The sequence below is a fragment of the Bombina bombina genome, chromosome 3 (genome assembly GCF_027579735.1).
Source record: "Bombina bombina isolate aBomBom1 chromosome 3, aBomBom1.pri, whole genome shotgun sequence".
In the NCBI taxonomy this organism is placed as follows: Eukaryota; Metazoa; Chordata; class Amphibia; order Anura; family Bombinatoridae; genus Bombina; species Bombina bombina.
This window is the reverse complement of record NC_069501.1, coordinates 164,831,600-164,850,175: the sequence shown is the minus strand read 5'-3', so window position 1 is coordinate 164,850,175 and position 18,576 is coordinate 164,831,600. Positions and strand designations below refer to the sequence as shown.

General features: G+C 41.9%; 1 protein-coding gene across 1 annotated transcript in view; it reads left to right on the top strand.

Annotated features, from left to right (window-relative positions):
• Nucleotides 1-18,576, top strand: part of GBE1 (1,4-alpha-glucan branching enzyme 1) — a gene marked incomplete in the record, with an annotated part of 419,714 nt that overhangs the window by 303,096 nt on the left and 98,042 nt on the right. Inside the window, 1 exon segment of the mRNA XM_053705194.1 lies at nucleotides 4,120-4,304. Within this exon segment, the coding sequence (XP_053561169.1) occupies nucleotides 4,120-4,304 (185 nt within the window).

Below are 18,576 nucleotides of genomic sequence, written 5' to 3'. Positions count from 1 at the left end.
GAAAGGCACATGTTCAGCAAAGAGGCTGCTTCTTGGGTGGTAACTAGCCATAGAACAAGCTATTATGCTATTGTTCGTTTCCAGGTTGAGCGCTTCTCTCTTTTTATTTATGCAAATTATGACATTTTGGGAAGTCTCCCTAAGTGTGATGCGGGAATCCAGACGTGGACCCGTTGCTCAGTGTGCCTAGAGGGATATGGCTGCACCTCACTGACGAGGCCCACAATAGGCCGAAATGTACGTCTGGGGTTTTGCTGTTTCTCTTGTTCAGAGAAGAATTGCCTGGTATTTCGGGGCTGGACTGTACTGTGAAGTCAGGATCAGACTGATATGCTTCAGGAAAGTTTTTCTCTGTGAAAGGCACATGTTGAGCAAAAAGAGGCTGCTTCTTGGGTGGTAACTAGCCATAGAACAAGCTATTATGCTATTGTTCGTTTCCAGGTTGAGTGCTTCTCTCTTTTTATTTATGCAAATTATGACATTTTGGGAAGTCTCCCTAAGTGTGATGCAGGAATCCAGACGTGGACCCGTTGCTCAGTGTGCCTAGAGGGATATGGCTGCACCTCACTGACGAGGCCCACAATAGGCTGAAACGTACGTCTGGGGTTTTGCTGTTTCTCTTGTTCAGAGAAGAATTGCCTGGTATTTCGGGGCTGGACTGTACTGTGAAGTCAGGATCAGACTGATATGCTTCAGGAAAGTTTTTCTCTGTGAAAGGCACATGTTGAGCAAAAAGAGGCTGCTTCTTGGGTGGTAACTAGCCATAGAACAAGCTATTATGCTATTGTTCGTTTCCAGGTTGAGCGCTTCTCTCTTTTTATTTATGCAAATTATGACATTTTGGGAAGTCTCCCTAAGTGTGATGCTGGAATCCAGACGTGGACCCGTTGCTCAGTGTGCCTAGAGGGATATGGCTGCACCTCACTGACGAGGCCCACAATAGGCTGAAACGTACGTCTGGGGTTTTGCTGTTTCTCTTGTTCAGAGAAGAATTGCCTGGTATTTCGGGGCTGGACTGTACTGTGAAGGCAGGATCAGACTGATATGCTTCAGGAAAGTTTTTCTCTGTGAAAGGCACATGTTGAGCAAAAAGAGGCTGCTTCTTGGGTGGTAACTAGCCATAGAACAAGCTATTATGCTATTGTTCGTTTCCAGGTTGAGCGCTTCTCTCTTTTTATTTAAGCATTACCAATTTGTTGCTCTTACTTTTGACCGAGCAACAGCTCCAAGAATCTTTTCAAAGGTTCTAGGTGCCCTTCTCTCTGTAATCAGAGAGCGGGGTATTGCGGTATTTCCTTATTTGGACGATATCTTGGTACTCGCTCAGTCTTTACGTTCTGCAGAATCTCACACAAATCAACTAGTGTTGTTTCTTCGAAGACATGGTTGGAGGATCAATTTACCAAAAAGTTCTTTGATTTCTCAGACAAAGGTAACCTTTTTAGGTTTCCAGATAGATTCAGTGTCCATGACTTTGTCTCTAACAGACAAGAGATGTTTGAAATTGGTTGCAGCCTGTCGGAACCTTCAGTCTCAGTAATTCCCTTCAGTAGCTATGTGCATGGAAGTTTTAGGTCTCATGACTGCAGCATCGGACGCGATCCCCTTTGTTTGTTTTCATATGAGACCTCTCCAGCTTTGTATGCTGAACCAATGGTGCAGGGATTATACAAGGATATCACAATTAATATCCTTAAATCCCAATGTTAGACTTTCTCTGACTTGGTGATTAGATAGTTTTTAGATAGACAATATCACAATTGTGGCATATGTCAATCATCAGGGTGGGACTCACAGTCCTCAAGCTATGAAAGAAGTATCTCGGATACTTGTTTGGGCGGAATCCAGCTTCTGTCTAATTTTTGAAGTTCATATCCCAGGTATAGACAATTGGGAAGCGGATTACCTCAGTCGTCAGACTTTACATCCAGGAGAGTGGTCTCTCCACCGAGATGTGTTTTCTCAAATTGTTCAGATGTGGGGACTTCCAGAAATAGATCTGATTGCATCCCATCTAAACAAATAATTTCCCAGGTACCTGTCCAGGTCCAGGGATCCTCAGGCGGAAGCAGTGGATGCATTGACACTTCCTTGGTGTTATCAACCTGCTTATATTTTCCCGCCTCTAGTTCTACTTCCAAGAGTGATCTCCAAAATCATCATGGAACAATTGTTTGTGCTGCTGGTGGCTCCAGCATGGCCTCACAGGTTTTGGTATGCGTATCTTGTTCGGATGTCCAGTTGTCAACCTTGGCCACTTCCATTAAAGCCAGACCTTTTATCTCAAGGTCTGTTTTTTCCATCATTATCTCAAATCATTAAATTTGAAGGTATGGAAATTGAACGCTTAGTGCTTAGTCATAGAAGTTTCTCTGACTCCGTGATTAATACTATGTTGCAGGCTTGTAAATCCGTTTCTAGAAAGATTTATTATCAAGTTTGGAAGACTTACATTTCATGGTGTTCTTCTCATAAATTCTCTTGGCATTCTTTTAGAATTCCTAGAATTGTACAGTTTCTGGGTTTGGGAAATACTGCTCTATAGTTACTCGTAGACCTTCCACATATTGGGTATTTTATCCCATTAGTAACTAGCTTGTGGACTCTCGCCACCTATATGAAAGAAAACATAATTTATGTTAGAACTTACCTGATAAATTCACTTCTTTCATTGTTGCGAGAGTCCACAAGACCCACCCATTTTGGGGGGTTATGATTTTTTTTTGTATAATGCACATTATCCTGTTCCTCTTTTTTATGCTTCTACTCCTTATACACCTCAATTACTTGGCTATATGTTAAGCTGAGACATGAGTGAGGTGGGAGGTGTATTTATAATGAGACTTCTATTGATCAGATTTGTAAGGCAACTAAAAAAGGAAATTGACATTATGCTTACCTGATAAAATAATTATTTCATAATGTTGGGAGTTCACAAAGCCCTGCCCTTTCTTTTGGTTTAGGTGGTAGCAGTACTTGTTTTGCACATCTTTGCCCATTTTTTTATTCCAGCTTTTCTTTTTTTACTTTATCTACTTGGCTTTATGTGTGACTGAGGATCATGGGAAGTGGGAGGGATTTAAAGCTCTGTTGGCCCTGTCATTTGGTATTATCTACAAACACTGATACTTGGCGTTTGACGTTTCTTTCAAGATCATTAATAAACAGATTAAAGAGAAGTGGACCAAAAACAGAACCATGAGGCTCTCCACTTACCACTTTTCGGATAGAGCATGCAATTTTAAACAGCTTTCCAGTTTGCTTCCATTAAAAAAATGTGCAGTCTTTTTATATTAATACTTTTTGAATCACCAGCTCCTACTGAGCATGTGCAAGAATTCAGACTATATGCATTTGTGATTGACTGATGGCTGTCACATGTTACAGGAGGAGTGAAGACAGAACTGTTAAATTTGTTAAAAAAAATCTACTACTTAAGTTCAGTGCTTTTACATTGTCTTTAAATCATGCATTTGTTGATTATGCAAATCTACTGTATCTACTGGCCCTTTAACAACAACTCCCTATACACCTATCCTTATGCCAATTTTCAGTACAAGTATTTTCCTCTTAATCAATCTGTATGTCAATTTGCACAATAATCTTCTATGTGAAACTGTTTCAAGTGCTTAATCAAAATCTAAATGGATCACCTCCACTTTAATATTATTGTCTATTTCTATGTAATTTTGTGGCGCTATACAAATAAATGATAATATACTTTTACAAAAACAAAATTAGGTTAGTTTTAAGCGATCTGTCACTCATGCTGATGCTGGTCAAACTCTATGCATGGCTATAAGAATTTGATATTTTACGTCTTTGTATAGATAGCTTTTGCCAATGGAAGCCCAATGTGATATTTTTGTACTGTACATTGTTGGTTCACTTCCTTGTGAGGGGAGTTCTTGTGAAGGAATAGTTTAAAGTACTTATTGAATTTGTTAGTGGAACTATGTACTCAGTCATGTATATACAGTTTTTGTTTTTTAAATAAAAATATTAATTTAACATTAGCACACACACTTTCTTTTCTTCTTTTTTTATTTTACTTTTTTTTTTTTTTTACACTGTACTTAATAATATACATGCTTATGTAATATTTCTTCTTTTATACAGGTAATGAATTTGGGCATCCAGAATGGCTAGATTTTCCCAGACAAGGGAATAATGAAAGTTACCACTATGCCAGGAGACAGTTTAATTTGGCTGATGATCACATTTTGCGTTACAGATATCTATATCTTTTTGACAGAGATATGAATAAATTAGAAGACAAGTTTGGCTGGCTTGCATCACCTCCGGTAATACAAACTTACACGATAATATAAATAAATAAATATGTATTTAAATATAAATTTCCATATGCAAATTACAATTTGCCCACTGTGCCTTGAAGGGATAAAGCTTTGCCTTTACTGACGAGGCCAATAACATATAAGATATATTTCGAGGTCAAGAACCCATTCAAGAGCTTTAAATTCCTCCCATCTCTCTCTTAGTTTTGTTCTTGGCCTCAAAGGAGAAGGTTGAGAATAGGGATGTTCCAGCTACTTGCTTATTTATTTCATTTGGGAGCTCAGATCAATGTGAGACCCAGAGTCTCTTGGAAATATTCACAAAGAAGACAGAAGAGAGACTTCACAGCAGCTGAATGATATAGGGACATAGAAATACCCTGTTATGTTCACATTATTTCCCTATGGCACTATAGCCATAACTACCCTCAGGCTTCTCATCCTTAGCCTCCACCTGAGGGACATAGGTATTTCTTATGGCAATCCTCTGCAGCACACAATAGCTGCATTGGATGGGCTGTCTACTGGATACTGCTGCAGCTGCATTTACAAGGACTTCACATGCCTGGTAAGCCAATGGAGGGGTATTTTTTGTGGTAATTGGCTTTACATAGCACACACACAGCCTAGTGTCTTTTGTAGGTACAGCATAGCCAGGGGACATAACTTACTATCCTAATGACACACTTTTTTTTTTCTTCTTCTCTTTTTCAGGTCCCCACCTGCCCTATCTGTATCATAGCTAGATAAGCCTAATGCCCTTTAAAGTCCTCTGGCAGCTCCTGTGGCACGTTATTAAAAATGTGTGCTTGGCCCTTTAAGAAAACAGCTAATTGTTCAGTGCAGTTAGTGGTTCAGTAGAGGATACTCCGGTTAAACAGGGGAGCATGATTTTTTAGGTGTAATGTATTTATAATGCTTGATGCACACTTATGTTACTTAGGGAATAAAAAGTTACTTTAATCATTCTCTTCAGCACTGGCTTTTTCTCCTGGCATTAGCCCCGTCCCCTCAGAATTCTTGGCTTTCTCCTCATACCTGAGCTAATACAGCCATTAAAATGACTTTGAATGTTGGGCTCAGCTTCTCAGTACCTTATCAGTGATTTCTATACCCAGGAGGGGGGTGAGTACCCATACAGGAGCTGACTATGAGGATGCAAACATATCTAGTTTGCATGTGTCATCTGATGAACACAACCTTGTTCCTGATTCTGAATATGACAATGCCTTTAGATTTAAAGTGGAGCATATCCGTAATGTATTGGATGAAGAAAAACTCTAGAAATTTCTGAGGAAAACCTGCTTAAAACAAACCTATTATTCAGTTAAATATTGTTTTTAAAGCTCCACCAAAAATCCCACAGGTATTTAAAGGGACATTATACACTCATTTCTCCAACATTGGTGTGTCCGGTCCACGGCGTCATCCTTACTTGTGGGAATATCTCTTCCCCAACAGGAAATGGCAAAGAGCCCAGCAAAAGCTATCCATATAGTCCCTCCTAGGCTCCGCCCACCCCAGTCATTCTCTTTGCCGTTGCACAGGCAACATCTCCACGGAGATGGTTAAGAGTATGTGGTGTTTAGTTGTAGTTTTTTATTCTACTATCAAGAGTTTGTTATTTTAAAATAGTGCTGGTATGTACTATTTACTCTGAAACCGAAAAAGATGAAGAGTTCTGTTTGTGAGAGTAAGATGATTTTAGCAGCAGTAACTAAAATCGTTTGCTGTTTCCACATAGGACTGTTGAGATGAAGTAACTTCAGTTGGGGGAAACAGTTAGCAGACTTTTCTGCTTAAGGTATGACTAGCCATATTTCTAACAAGACTGTGTAATGCTGGAAGGCTGTAATTTCCCCTCATGGGGACCGGTAAGCCATTTTCTTAGTCTCAAACAGAATAAAGGGCTTAATATGGGCTATAAAACTAGTAGACACTTTTATGGGCAAAATCGATTGCTTTATTTGGGCATTTTATACATCTTTATGTTTGAAATTCACACTTACAAACTTTGGGGAACGTTTTTTAACGTCAGGCACTGAGTTAGACACCTTTCCAGTCAGGAAGGGCCTTCCCAGTTGTAGGCTGAGCCTCATTTTCGCGCCTTTACTGCGCAGTTACTTTTGAGAGCAAGACATGCAGATGCATGTGTGTGGATCTGAAAGTAGTTGGAAAGGTTCCTAGAAGGCTTCATTTGGTATCGTATTCCCCCCTGGGTTTGGTAAAGTCGTAGCAAAGGCTGTAGCTGGGACTGTAGAGGGGTTAAAACTGTAACCGGCTCCGGTTTCTTTATTTTAAGGGTTAAAGCTCTGATATTTGGTGTGCAATACTTTGAATGCTTTAAGACACTGTGGTGAAAATTTGGTAAATTTTGAACAATTCCTTCATACTTTTTCACATATTCAGTAATAAAGTGTGCACTGTTTAAAATTTAAAGAGACAGTAACGTTTTTGTTTTAAAACGGTTTTTGTACTTTATTGACAAGTTTAAGCCTGTTTAACATGTCTGCACCTTCAGATAAGCTATGTTCTATATGTATGAAGATCAATGTGTCTCCCCCTTCAAAATTGTGTGATAATTGTGCCATAGCGTCTAAACAAAGTAAGGACAGTACTGCCACAGATAGTAAAGTTGCCCAAGATGATTCATCAGATGAAGGGAGTAGACATAGTTCTACATCATCTCCTTCTGTGTCTATGCCAGTTTTGCCCCAGGAGGCCCCTAGTACTTCTAGCGCGTCAATGCTTATTACTATGCAACAATTAACGGCAGTAATGGATAACTCTATAGCAAATATTTTATCCAAAATGCCTGCATATCAGAGAAAGCGCGATTGCTCTGTTTTAAACACTGTAGAGCAGGAGGGCGCTGATGATAATTGCTCTGTCATACCCTCACACCAATATGAAGGGGCCATGAGGGAGGTTTTGTCAGATGGGGAAATTTCAGATTCAGGTAGAATTTCTCAACAGGCAGAACCTGATGTTGTGACATTTAAATTTAAATTAGAGCATCTCCGCGCACTGCTTAAGGAGGTGTTATCTACTCTGGATGATTGTGACAACCTGGTCATTCCAGAAAAATTATGCAAGATGGAAAAGTTCCTAGAGGTTCCGTTGCACCCCGACGCTTTTCCTATACCCAAGCGGGTGGCGGATATAGTGAATAAGGAGTGGGAGAAGCCCGGCATACCTTTTGTCCCCCCTCCTATATTTTTAAGAAATTATTTCCTATGGTCGACCCCAGAAAGGACTTATGGCAGACAGTCCCTAAGGTCGAGGGGGCAGTTTCTACTCTAAACAAGCGCACTACTATTCCTATCGAGGATAATTGTGCTTTCAAAGATCCTATGGATAAAAAATTGGAGGGTTTGCTTAAAAAGATTTTTGTACAGCAAGGTTACCTCCTGCAACCCATTTCGTGCATTGTTCCTGTCACTACAGCAGCGTGGTTCTGGTTCGAGGAACTAGAAAAGTCGCTCAGTAGAGAGACTCCGTATGAGGAGGTTATGGACAGAGTACACGCACTCAAGTTGGCTAATTCTTTTATTTTAGATGCCGCTTTGCAATTAGCTAGATTAGCTGCGAAAAATTCAGGGTTTGCAATTGTGGCGCGCAGAGCGGTTTGGCTAAAGTCTTGGTCAGCGGATGTATCTTCCAAGACAAAATTGCTTAATATCCCCTTCAAGGGTAAAACTCTCTTTGGGCCAGAATTGAAAGAGATTATCTCAGACATCACTGGGGGAAAGGGCCACGCCCTTCCACAAGATAGGCCTTTCAAAGCCAAGAATAAGTCTAATTTCCGTTCCTTTCGCAATTTCTAGTAGGGGGCAGACTCTCTTTGCTCAGGCTTGGGCAAGAGTTGTTCAGGATCCCTGGGCACTAGAAATAGTTTCTCAGGGTTATCTTCTGGAATTCAAGGAACTACCCCAAGGGGAAGGTTCCACATGTCTCACTTATCCTCAAACCAAATAAAGAGACAGGCATTCTTACATTGTGTAGAAGACCTGTTAAAAATGGGAGTGATACACCCAGTTCCAACGGCGGAACAAGGAATGGGATTTCTCCAACATAGGTGTGTCCGGTCCACGGCGTCATCCTTACTTGTGGGATATTCTCTTCCCCAACAGGAAATGGCAAAGAGCCCAGCAAAGCTGGTCACATGATCCCTCCTAGGCTCCGCCTTCCCCAGTCATTCTCTTTGCCGTTGTACAGGCAACATCTCCACGGAGATGGCTTAGAGTTTTTTGGTGTTTAAATGTAGTTTTTATTCTTCAATCAAGAGTTTGTTATTTTAAAATAGTGCTGGTATGTACTATTTACTCTGAAACAGGAAAGAGATGAAGATTTCTGTTTGTAAGAGGAAAATGATTTTAGCAACCGTTACTAAAATCGATGGCTGTTTCCACACAGGACTGTTGAGAGGAATTAACTTCAGTTGGGGGAAACAGTGAGCAGACTTTTGCTGCTTGAGGTATGACACATTTCTAACAAGACTCGGTAATGCTGGAAGCTGTCATTTTCCCTATGGGAACCGGTAAGCCATTTTCTTAGTTTAAGTAAAAGAATAAAGGGCTTCATTAGGGCTTAAAAAACTGGTAGACATTTTTCTGGGCTAAAACGATTACTTTACTAAGTATATTTGGCAGATTATTACTTTTAATAGTTGTTAAATCTTGGGGATTGTTTTAATAAAAACGGCAGGCACTGTATTGGACACCTTTTTCACTGGGGGCCTTTTCTAGTCATAGACAGAGCCTCATTTTCGCGCCTCTAATGCGCAGTTGTTTTTGGAAAGCATGGCATGCAGATGCATGTGTGAGGAGCTAAGAACCACTGAAAAAGCTTATAGAAGGCATCATTTGGTATCGTATTCCCCTCTGGGCTTGGTTGGGTCTCAGCAAAGCAGATACCTGGGACTGTATAGGGGTTAAATGTAAAAACGGCTCCGGTTCCGTTATTTTAAGGGTTAAAGCTTTCAAATTTGGTGTGCAATACTTTTAAGGCTTTAAGTTACTGTGGTGAAATTTTGGTGAAATTTGAACAATTCCTTCATACTTTTTCACATATTCAGTAATAAAGTGTGTTCAGTTTGAAATTTAAAGGGACAGTAACGGTTTTATTGTAAAACGTTTTTTGTGCTTTGTTGACAAGTTTAAGCCTGTTTAACATGTCTGAACCATCAGATAACGATGTTCTATATGTATGAAAGCCAATGTGTCTCTCCATTTAAATATATGTGATATATTTGTGTCATAATGTCCAAACAAAGTAGGGATAATAATGCCATAGATATGATATTGCCCAAGATGATTCCTCTAATGAGGGGAGTAAGCATGGTACTGCATCATCCCCTTCTGTGTCTACACCAGTTTTGCCCACACAAGAGGCCCCTAGTACATCTAGTGCGCCAATACTTATTACCATACAACAATTAATGGCTGTAATGGATAATTCTATTGCATGCATTTTTTCCAAAATGCCTACTTATCAGAGAAAGCATGATTGCTCTGTTTTAAACACTGAAGAGCAAGAGGACGCTGATGATATCTGTTCTGACATACCCTCACACCTATCTGAAGGGGCCAGGAGGGAGGTTTTGTCTGAGGGAGAAATTTCAGATTCAGGGAAAATTTCTCAACAAGCAGAACCTGATATTGTAACTTTTAAATTTAAATTTCAACATCTCCACGCACTACTTAAGGAGGTATTATCTACTCTGGATGATTGTGACAATTTGGTCATTCCAGAGAAATTAGGTAAGATGGACAAGTTCCTAGAGGTTCCGGTGCCCCCCGATGTTTTTCCTATACCCAAGCGGGTGGCGGACATAGTAAATAAGGAGTGGGAAAGGCCCGGCATACCTTTTGTCCTCCCCCTATATTTAAGAAATTAGTTCCTATAGTCGACCCCAGAAAGGACTTATAGCATACAGTCCCCAAGGTCGAGGGGGCGGTTTCTACTCTAAACAAACGCACTTCTATTCCTATAGAAGATAGTTGTGCTTTCAAGATCCTATGGATTAAAGGTTAGAGGGTTTGCTTAAAAAGATGTTTGTTCAGCAAGGTTACCTTCTACAACCAATTTCATGCATTGTTCCTGTCACTACAGCTGCGTGTTTCTAGTTCGAAGAACTAGAAAAGTCGCTCAATAAAGAATCTTCGTACGAGGAGGTTTTGGACAGAGTTCAAGCTCTTAAATTGGCTAACTCTTTTTTATTTTAGATGCCGCTTTGCAATTAGCTAGATTAGCGGCGAATAATTCAGGGTTTGCTATCGTGGCGCGCAGAGCGCTTTTGCTTAACATCCCTTTCAAGGGTAAAACACTGTTTGGCCCTGACTTGAAAGAGATTATTTCAGACATCACTGGGGGAAAGGGCCACGCCCTTCCTCTGGATAGGTCTTTTAAGGCTAAAAAGAAGCCAAATTTTCGTCCCTTTCGCAGAAACGGACCAGCCTCAAATTCTACACCCTCTAAGCAAGAGGGTAATACTTCTCAAACCAAGCCAGCCTGGAGGCCGATGCAAGGCTGGAACAAGGGTAAGCAGGCCAAGTCACCTGCCACTGCTACCAAAACAGCATGAAGTGTTGGCCCCCGATCTGGGAAGGATCTGGTGGGGGGCAGACTTTCTCTCTTTGCTCAGGCTGGGGCAAGAGATGTTCAGGATCCTTGGGCGCTAGAAATAGTTTCTCAAGGTTATCTCCTGGAATTCAGGGAACTACCCCCAAGGGGAAGGTTCCACGGGTCTCAATTATCTTCGAACAGGCATTCTTACACTGTGTAGAAGACCTGTTAAGCATGGGAGTGATTCATCCTGTTCCATTAGGAGAACAAGGGATGGGTTTTTACTCCAACCTGTTCATAATTCCCAAAAAAGAGGGAACATTCAGACCTATTTTAGATCACAAGTTTCTAAGGGTTTCATCATTCAAAATGGAAACCATTCGAACGATCCTTCCTACCATCCAGGAAGGTCAATTCATGACCACGGTGGACTTAAAGGATGCGTACCTACGTATTCCTATCCACAAGGAACATTTTCGGTTCCTAAGGTTCGTCTTTCTGGACAAGCATTACCTGTGGCACTTCCATTCGGATTAGCCACTGCTCCAAGGATTTTCACAAGGGTACTAGGGTCCCTTCTAGCGGTGCTAAGACCAAGGGGCATTGCAGTAGTACCTTACGTGGACGACATTCTGATTCAAGTGTCGTCTCTGTCAAAAGCAAGGGCTCATACGGACATTGTCCTAGCCTTTCTCAGATCTCACAGGTGGAAAGTGAACATAGAAAAAAGTTCTCTGTCCCCGTCAACAAGAGTTCCCTTCTTGGGAACAATAATAGTTTCCTTAGAAATGAAGGTTTTTCTGACAGAGGCCAGAAAATCAAAACTTCTAAGCTCTTGTCAGGTACTTCATTCTGTTCTTCTTCCTTCCATAGCGCAGTCCATGGAAGTAATAGGTTTGATGGTTGCGGCAATGGACATAGTTCCTTTTGCACGAATTCATCTAAGACCATTGCACCTGTGCATGCTCAGACAGTGGAATGGGGATTATACAGACTTGTCTCCGACGATACAAGTAGATCAAATAACCAGAGATTCACTCCGTTGGTGGCTGACCCTGGACAACCTGTCACAGGGAATGAGCTTCCGCAGACCAGAATAGGTCATTGTCACGACCGACGCCAGTCTGGTGGGCTGGGGCGCGGTCTGGGAACCCCTGAAAACTCAGGGTCTATGGTTTCGGGAAGACTCTCTTCTCCCGATAAACATAATGGAACTGAGAGCGATATTCAATGCTCTCAAGGCTTGGCCTCGACTAGCAAAGGCCAAATTCATATATCAACCATCAGGGGGTAACAAGGAGTTCCCTGGCGATGGAGGAGCATCCGGGGGAGTGGGAACTCCATCTGGAAATCTTTGCCCAAATAACTCAATTATGGGGCATTCCAGACATGGTTCTGATGGCCTCTCGTCAGAACTTCATGGTCCCTTGTTACGGGTCCAAATCCAGGGATCCCAAGGCGACTCTATTGGATACAATAGTAGCACCTTGGATCTTCAACCTAGCTTATGTATTCCCACCGTTTCCTCTCATTCCCAGGCTGGTAGCCAGGATCAATCTGGAGAGGGCTTCGATGACCTTGATAGTTCCTGTGTGGCCACGCAGGACTTGGTATGCAGACCTGGTGAATGTGTCATCGGCTCCACCATGGAAGCTACCTTTGAGACAGGACCTTCTTATTCAGGGTCCATTCGAACATCCGAATCTGGTTTTCCTCCAACTGACTGCTTGGAGTTTGAACGCTTGATTTTATCAAAGCGTGGGTTTTCAGATTCTGTAATAGATACTCTTATTCAGGCTAGAAAGCCTGTAACTAGAAAAATTTACCATAATATATGGAAAAAATATATCTGTTGGTGTGAATCTAAAGGATTCCCATGGAACAAGATAAAAATTCCTAAGATTCTTTCCTTTCTACAAGAAGGTTTGGAGAAAGGATTTTCTGCGAGTTCTCTGAAGGGACAGATCTCTGCTTTATCTGTTTTACTTCACAAAAGGCTGGCAGCTGTGCCAGACGTTTAAGCGTTTGTTCAGGCTCTGGTTAGAATCAAGCCTGTTTACAGACCTTTGACTCTTCCCTGGAGTCTTAATCTAGTTCTTTCAGTTTTTCAAGGGGTTCCGTTTGAACCCTTACATTCCGTAGATATTAAGTTATTATCTTGGAAAGTTTTGTTTTAGGTTGCAATTTCTTCCGCTAGAAGAGTTTCTGAGTTATCTGCTCTGCAGTGTTCTCCGCCCTATCTGGTCCATGCAGATAAGGTGGTTTTTAGGTACTGAGCCTGGTTTTCTTCCGAAGGTTGTTTCCAACAAAAATATTAACCAGGAGATAGTTGTACCTTCTTTGTGTCCGAATCCAGTTTCATAGAAGGAACGTTTGTTACACAATTTGGACGTTGTCTGTGCTCTAAAATTCTATTTAGATGCTACAAAGGATTTCAGTCAAACATCTTCCTTGTTTGTTGTTTATTCTGGTAAAAGGAGAGGTCAAAAAGCAACTTCTACCTCTCTATCTTTTTGGCTTAAAAGCATCATCAGATTGGCTTATGAGACTGCCGGACGGCAGCCTCCTGAAAGAATCACAGCTCATTCCACTAGGGCCGTGGCTTCCACATGGGCCTTTAAGAACGAGGCTTCTGTTGATCAGATATGTATTACAAATTTGATACTTTTGCTTCTTCTGAGGCTATTTTTTGGGAGAAAGGTTTTGCAAACCGTGGTGCCTTCCATCTAGGTGACCTGATTTGCTCCCTCCCATCATCCGTGTCCTAAAGCTTTGGTATTGGTTCCCACAAGTAAGGATGACGCCGTGGACCGGACACACCTATGTTGGAGAAAACAGAATTTATGTTTACCTGATAAATTACTTTCTCCAACGGTGTGTCCGGTCCACGGCCCGCCCTGGTTTTTTAATCAGGTCTGTTGATTTATTTTCGTTAACTACAGTCACCACGGTATCATATGATTTCTCCTATGCAAATATTCCTCCTTTACGTCGGTCGAATGACTGGGGAAGGCGGAGCCTAGGAGGGATCATGTGACCAGCTTTGCTGGGCTCTTTGCCATTTCCTGTTGGGGAAGAGAATATCCCACAAGTAAGGATGACGCCGTGGACCGGACACACCGTTGGAGAAAGTAATTTATCAGGTAAACATAAATTCTGTTTTTACTCAAATCTGTTCGTAGTTCCAAAAAAAGAGGGAACTTTCAGACCAATTCTGGATTTAAAGATCCTAAACAAATTTCTCAGAGTACCATCGTTCAAAATGGAAACCATTCGAACGATTCTACCTACAATCCAGGAAGGTCAATTTATGACTACCGTGGATCTAAAGGATGCGTATCTACATATTCCTATCCACAAAGATCATCATCAGTTCCTAAGGTTCGCCTTTCTGGACAAACATTACCAGTTTGTGGCCCTCCCATTCGGGTTAGCCACTGCTCCAAGGATTTTCACAAAGGTACTCGGGTCCCTTCTAGCGGTTCTAAGACCAAGGGGCATTGCAGTAGTACCTTACTTGGACGACATTCTAATACAAGCGTCGTCTCTTTCAAAGGCAAAGGCTCACACAGACATCGTTCTGGCCTTTCTCAGATCTCACGGTTGGAAGGTGAACATAGAAAAAAGTTCCCTGTCGACAAGAGTTCCTTTCTTGGGAACAATAATAGATTCTTTAGAAATGAGGATTTTCCTGACAGAAGTCAGAAAGTCAAAACTTCTAAACGCTTGTCAAGTTCTTCATTCTATTCCACGTCCTTCCGTAGCTCAGTGCATGGAAGTGGTAGGATTGATGGTTGCAGCAATGGACATAGTTCCTTTTGCGCGAATTCATCTAAGACCATTACAACTGTGCATGCTGAAACAGTGGAATGGGGACTATACAGACTTGTCTCCAGTGATTCAAGTAGATCGGAAGACCAGAGACTCACTCTGTTGGTGGCTAACCCTGGACCACCTGTCCCAGGGAATGAGCTTCCGCAGACCAGAGTGGGTCATCGTCATGACCGACGCCAGTCTAGTGGGCTGGGGCGCGGTCTGGGAATACCTGAAAGCTCAGGGACTATGGTCTCGGGAAGAGTCTCTTCTCCCGATAAACATTCTGGAACTGAGAGCGATATTCAATGCTCTCAGGGCTTGGCCTCAACTAGCAAAGGCCAGATTCATAAGATTCCAATCAGATAACATGACAACTGTTGCTTATATCAATCATCAGGGGGGAACAAGGAGTTCCCTGGCGATGAGAGAAGTGCCACCTATCTGTGATCCACATCCCAGGAGTGGAAAACTGGGAGGCGGATTATCTGAGTCGTCAGACATTCCATCCGGGGGAGTGGGAACTCCACCCGGAGGTCTTTGCCCAGTTAACTCAATTATGGGGCATTCCAGACATGGATCTGATGGCGTCTTGTCAGAACTTCAAGGTTCCTTGCTACGGGTCCAGATCCAGGGATCCCAAGGCGACTCTAGTGGATGCACTAGTAGCGCCTTGGACCTTCAACCTAGCTTATGTGTTTCCACCGTTTCCTCTCATTCCCAGGCTGGTAGCCAGGATCAAGCAGGAGAGGGCCTCGGTGATCTTGATAGCTCCTGCGTGGCCACGCAGGACTTGATATGCAGACCTGGTGAATATGTCATCGGTTCCACCATGGAAGCTACCTTTGAGACAGGATCTTCTTGTACAGGGTCCATTCGAACATCCAAATCTAGTCTCCCTCCAGCTGACGGCTTGGAAATTGAACGCTTGATTCTATCAAAGCGTGGGTTTTCAGAATATATCTGCTGGTGTGAATCCAAGGGATTCTTATGGAATAAGATCAAAATTCCTAAGATCCTTTCCTTTCTACAAGAAGGTTTGGATAAGGGATTATCAGCGAGTTCTCTAAAGGGACAGATTTCTGCTTTATCTGTCTTGTTACACAAACGTCTGGCAGCTGTGCCAGATGTTCAAGCATTTGTTCAGGCTCTGGTTAGGATCAAGCCTGTTTACAGACCTTTGACTTCCTTCCTGGAGTCTAAATCTAGTTCTTTCAGTTCTCCAAGGGGTTCCGTTTGAACCTTTACATTCCATAGATATTAAGTTATCTTGGAAAGTTTTGTTTTTGGTTGCTATTTCTTCTGCTAGAAGAGTTTCTGAGTTATCTGTTCTGCAGTGTACTCCGCCCTATCTGGTGTTCCATTCAGATAAGGTTGTTTTGCATACTAAACCTGGTTTTCTTCCAAAGGTTGTTTCCAACAAAAATATTAACCAGGAGATAGTTGTACCTTCTTTGTGTCCGAATCCAGTTTCAAAGAAGGAACGTTTGTTACACAATTTAGATGTAGTCCGTGCTCTAAAATTCTATTTAGAAGCTACAAAAGAGTTCAGACAAACATCTTCTCTGTTTGTCGTCTATTCTGGTAAAAGGAGAGGTCAAAAAGCGACTTCTACCTCTCTTTCCTTTTGGCTTAAAAGCATCATCCGATTGGCTTACGAGACTGCCGGACGGCAGCCTCCTGAAAGAATCACAGCTCACTCTACTAGGGCTGTGGCTTCCACATGGGCCTTCAAGAACGAGGCTTCTGTTGATCAGATATGTAAGGCAGCGACTTCGTCTTCCCTGCACACTTTTGCCAAATTTTACAAATTTGATACTTTTGCTTATTCGGAGGCTATTTTTGGGAGAAAGGTTTTGCAAGCCGTGGTGCCTTCTGTTTAGGTAACCTGATTTGCTCCCTCCCTTCATCCGTGTCCTAAAGCTTTGGTATTGGTTCCCACAAGTAAGGATGACGCCGTGGACCGGACACACCAATGTTGGAGAAAACAGAATTTATGCTTACCTGATAAATTACTTTCTCCAACGGTGTGTCCGGCCCACGGCCCGCCCTGGTTTTTTAATCAGGTTTGATGAATTATTTTCCCTAACTACAGTCACCACGGCACCCTATAGTTTCTCCTGTTTTTTTCCTCCTGTCCGTCGGTCGAATGACTGGGGTGGGCGGAGCCTAGGAGGGACTATATGGACAGCTTTTGCTGGGCTCTTTGCCATTTCCTGTTGGGGAAGAGATATTCCCACAAGTAAGGATGACGCCGTGGACCGGACACACCGTTGGAGAAAGTAATTTATCAGGTAAGCATAAATTCTGTTTTTTTTCTTTGCATAAATGTTTTGTAGATAATCTATTTATATAGCCCATAATTTTTTATTTATTTCTAATGACACAGTGAGTCCACGGATCATCATAATTACTGTTGGGAATATCACTCCTGACCAACAGGAGGAGGCAATGAGCACTACAGCAAAGCTGTTAAATACCACTCCTTTTACCCACATCCCCCAGTCATTCTCTTTGCTTGTATCACTTGCAAGAGGTGGTAAAGAATTTCTTCAATCAAGAGTTTGTTATTTTAAAGCAGAGCATGTTTGCTCTGATCTTTCCTGAGGTGTAGTCGTAGTCCACTTTAGTCTCTTCAGTAGAGTAGTGGTGGCTTTTGAGCATATTGGGAACTTGTGGGGTATAATCCTCACTGTGCCTCCCAAACTGTTATTTGCTGCCCTATTTTGAAAGCCTGGGTAGGTTTACTCAGTCTTTCTTTCTTTTTCACAGGTCCATGTAAGGAGGTTGTCTCTCAAACTGGGTAAGCTGCCCTGCTGCCGGGCAGTGTTAAATGCAGGTACGTACTATAGGCTCTTCTATATGAGAGGGTATGCTTTTTAGAAATTCTGCATCAGTTTATGGGACAAGATATATCCTAGTAGGATATTTTTGAGGGCGGTGTGCGGGCTCTTCAGGTGATATTTGTTGAGAGACTGTTTCCCCTTTATCGGTATTGAAGGGGTTAACCAGCTTGTGAGGCAACATTTTTATTTATGATAGATTGAAACATGCTATATGAAATCTTTCTGTATACTTTAATGCTATTCTAGCTCTCTAAACACGCTGTGTGAGTTGTTTGATGTACTGGGCTTGTTTTTCAGATATAGCAAGATGCTAGAATAACCGTACAAATTAAATGTTTGTATATACTCGGTGTGACTGAACAGACTGTTCAGTGTGTCCGAATTAAGAAGCTGATTTTCTGAGACTTTGTCCGGTGTGTTTTCCCTGGGCGTTTTTCTGTTTGTTAGTTTGCGCGCCGGACATTGACTTTGCCTCCTTTGTTGTTGATGAAAAAGGGAGCGGCGCCATTTCTATTGGTCTCCTGTTGCGCTCACGTGACCTGCGTTCCTCTCTGAGTGATTGGAGTGGCGGGTCTAGATGTAGAGCTTGTCTCCAGCTGTGGTCAGTTAGATTATCAGTCTAAGCCCCTTCGTATGCATGGTCATACGATTCGTGACTCAATGTATGGCCACAGGAAAAAGTGCATTTAATAAATGTTTCTGTTTATTTACGGTGCCAGTTTTTAAACTGGAAATACATTACAGAGATGTAAAATGAAACTCATTACAGATTCATTAAAGAGGGTGAATCAAATAAGAACTATCATAGGTGAATTAAGACCTTGATGTTTAGCAATGTGCGAATATAGAGAAAAAGTGGAACAGGGTCTGTTCATATTTTTCTTTTTGCTTTTAATCTGACTGTATTTGTCTGCTTAAGCTACATTATTCCTTTCCCACTATTAGTAGGATTTGGAGCATTTTATTATCCAGTAGGAGAGTGGAACAGGGGTCTGTATGTGTGTGTGTGTGTGTGTGTGTGCATATGTATGTATATATGTGTGTGTGTATAT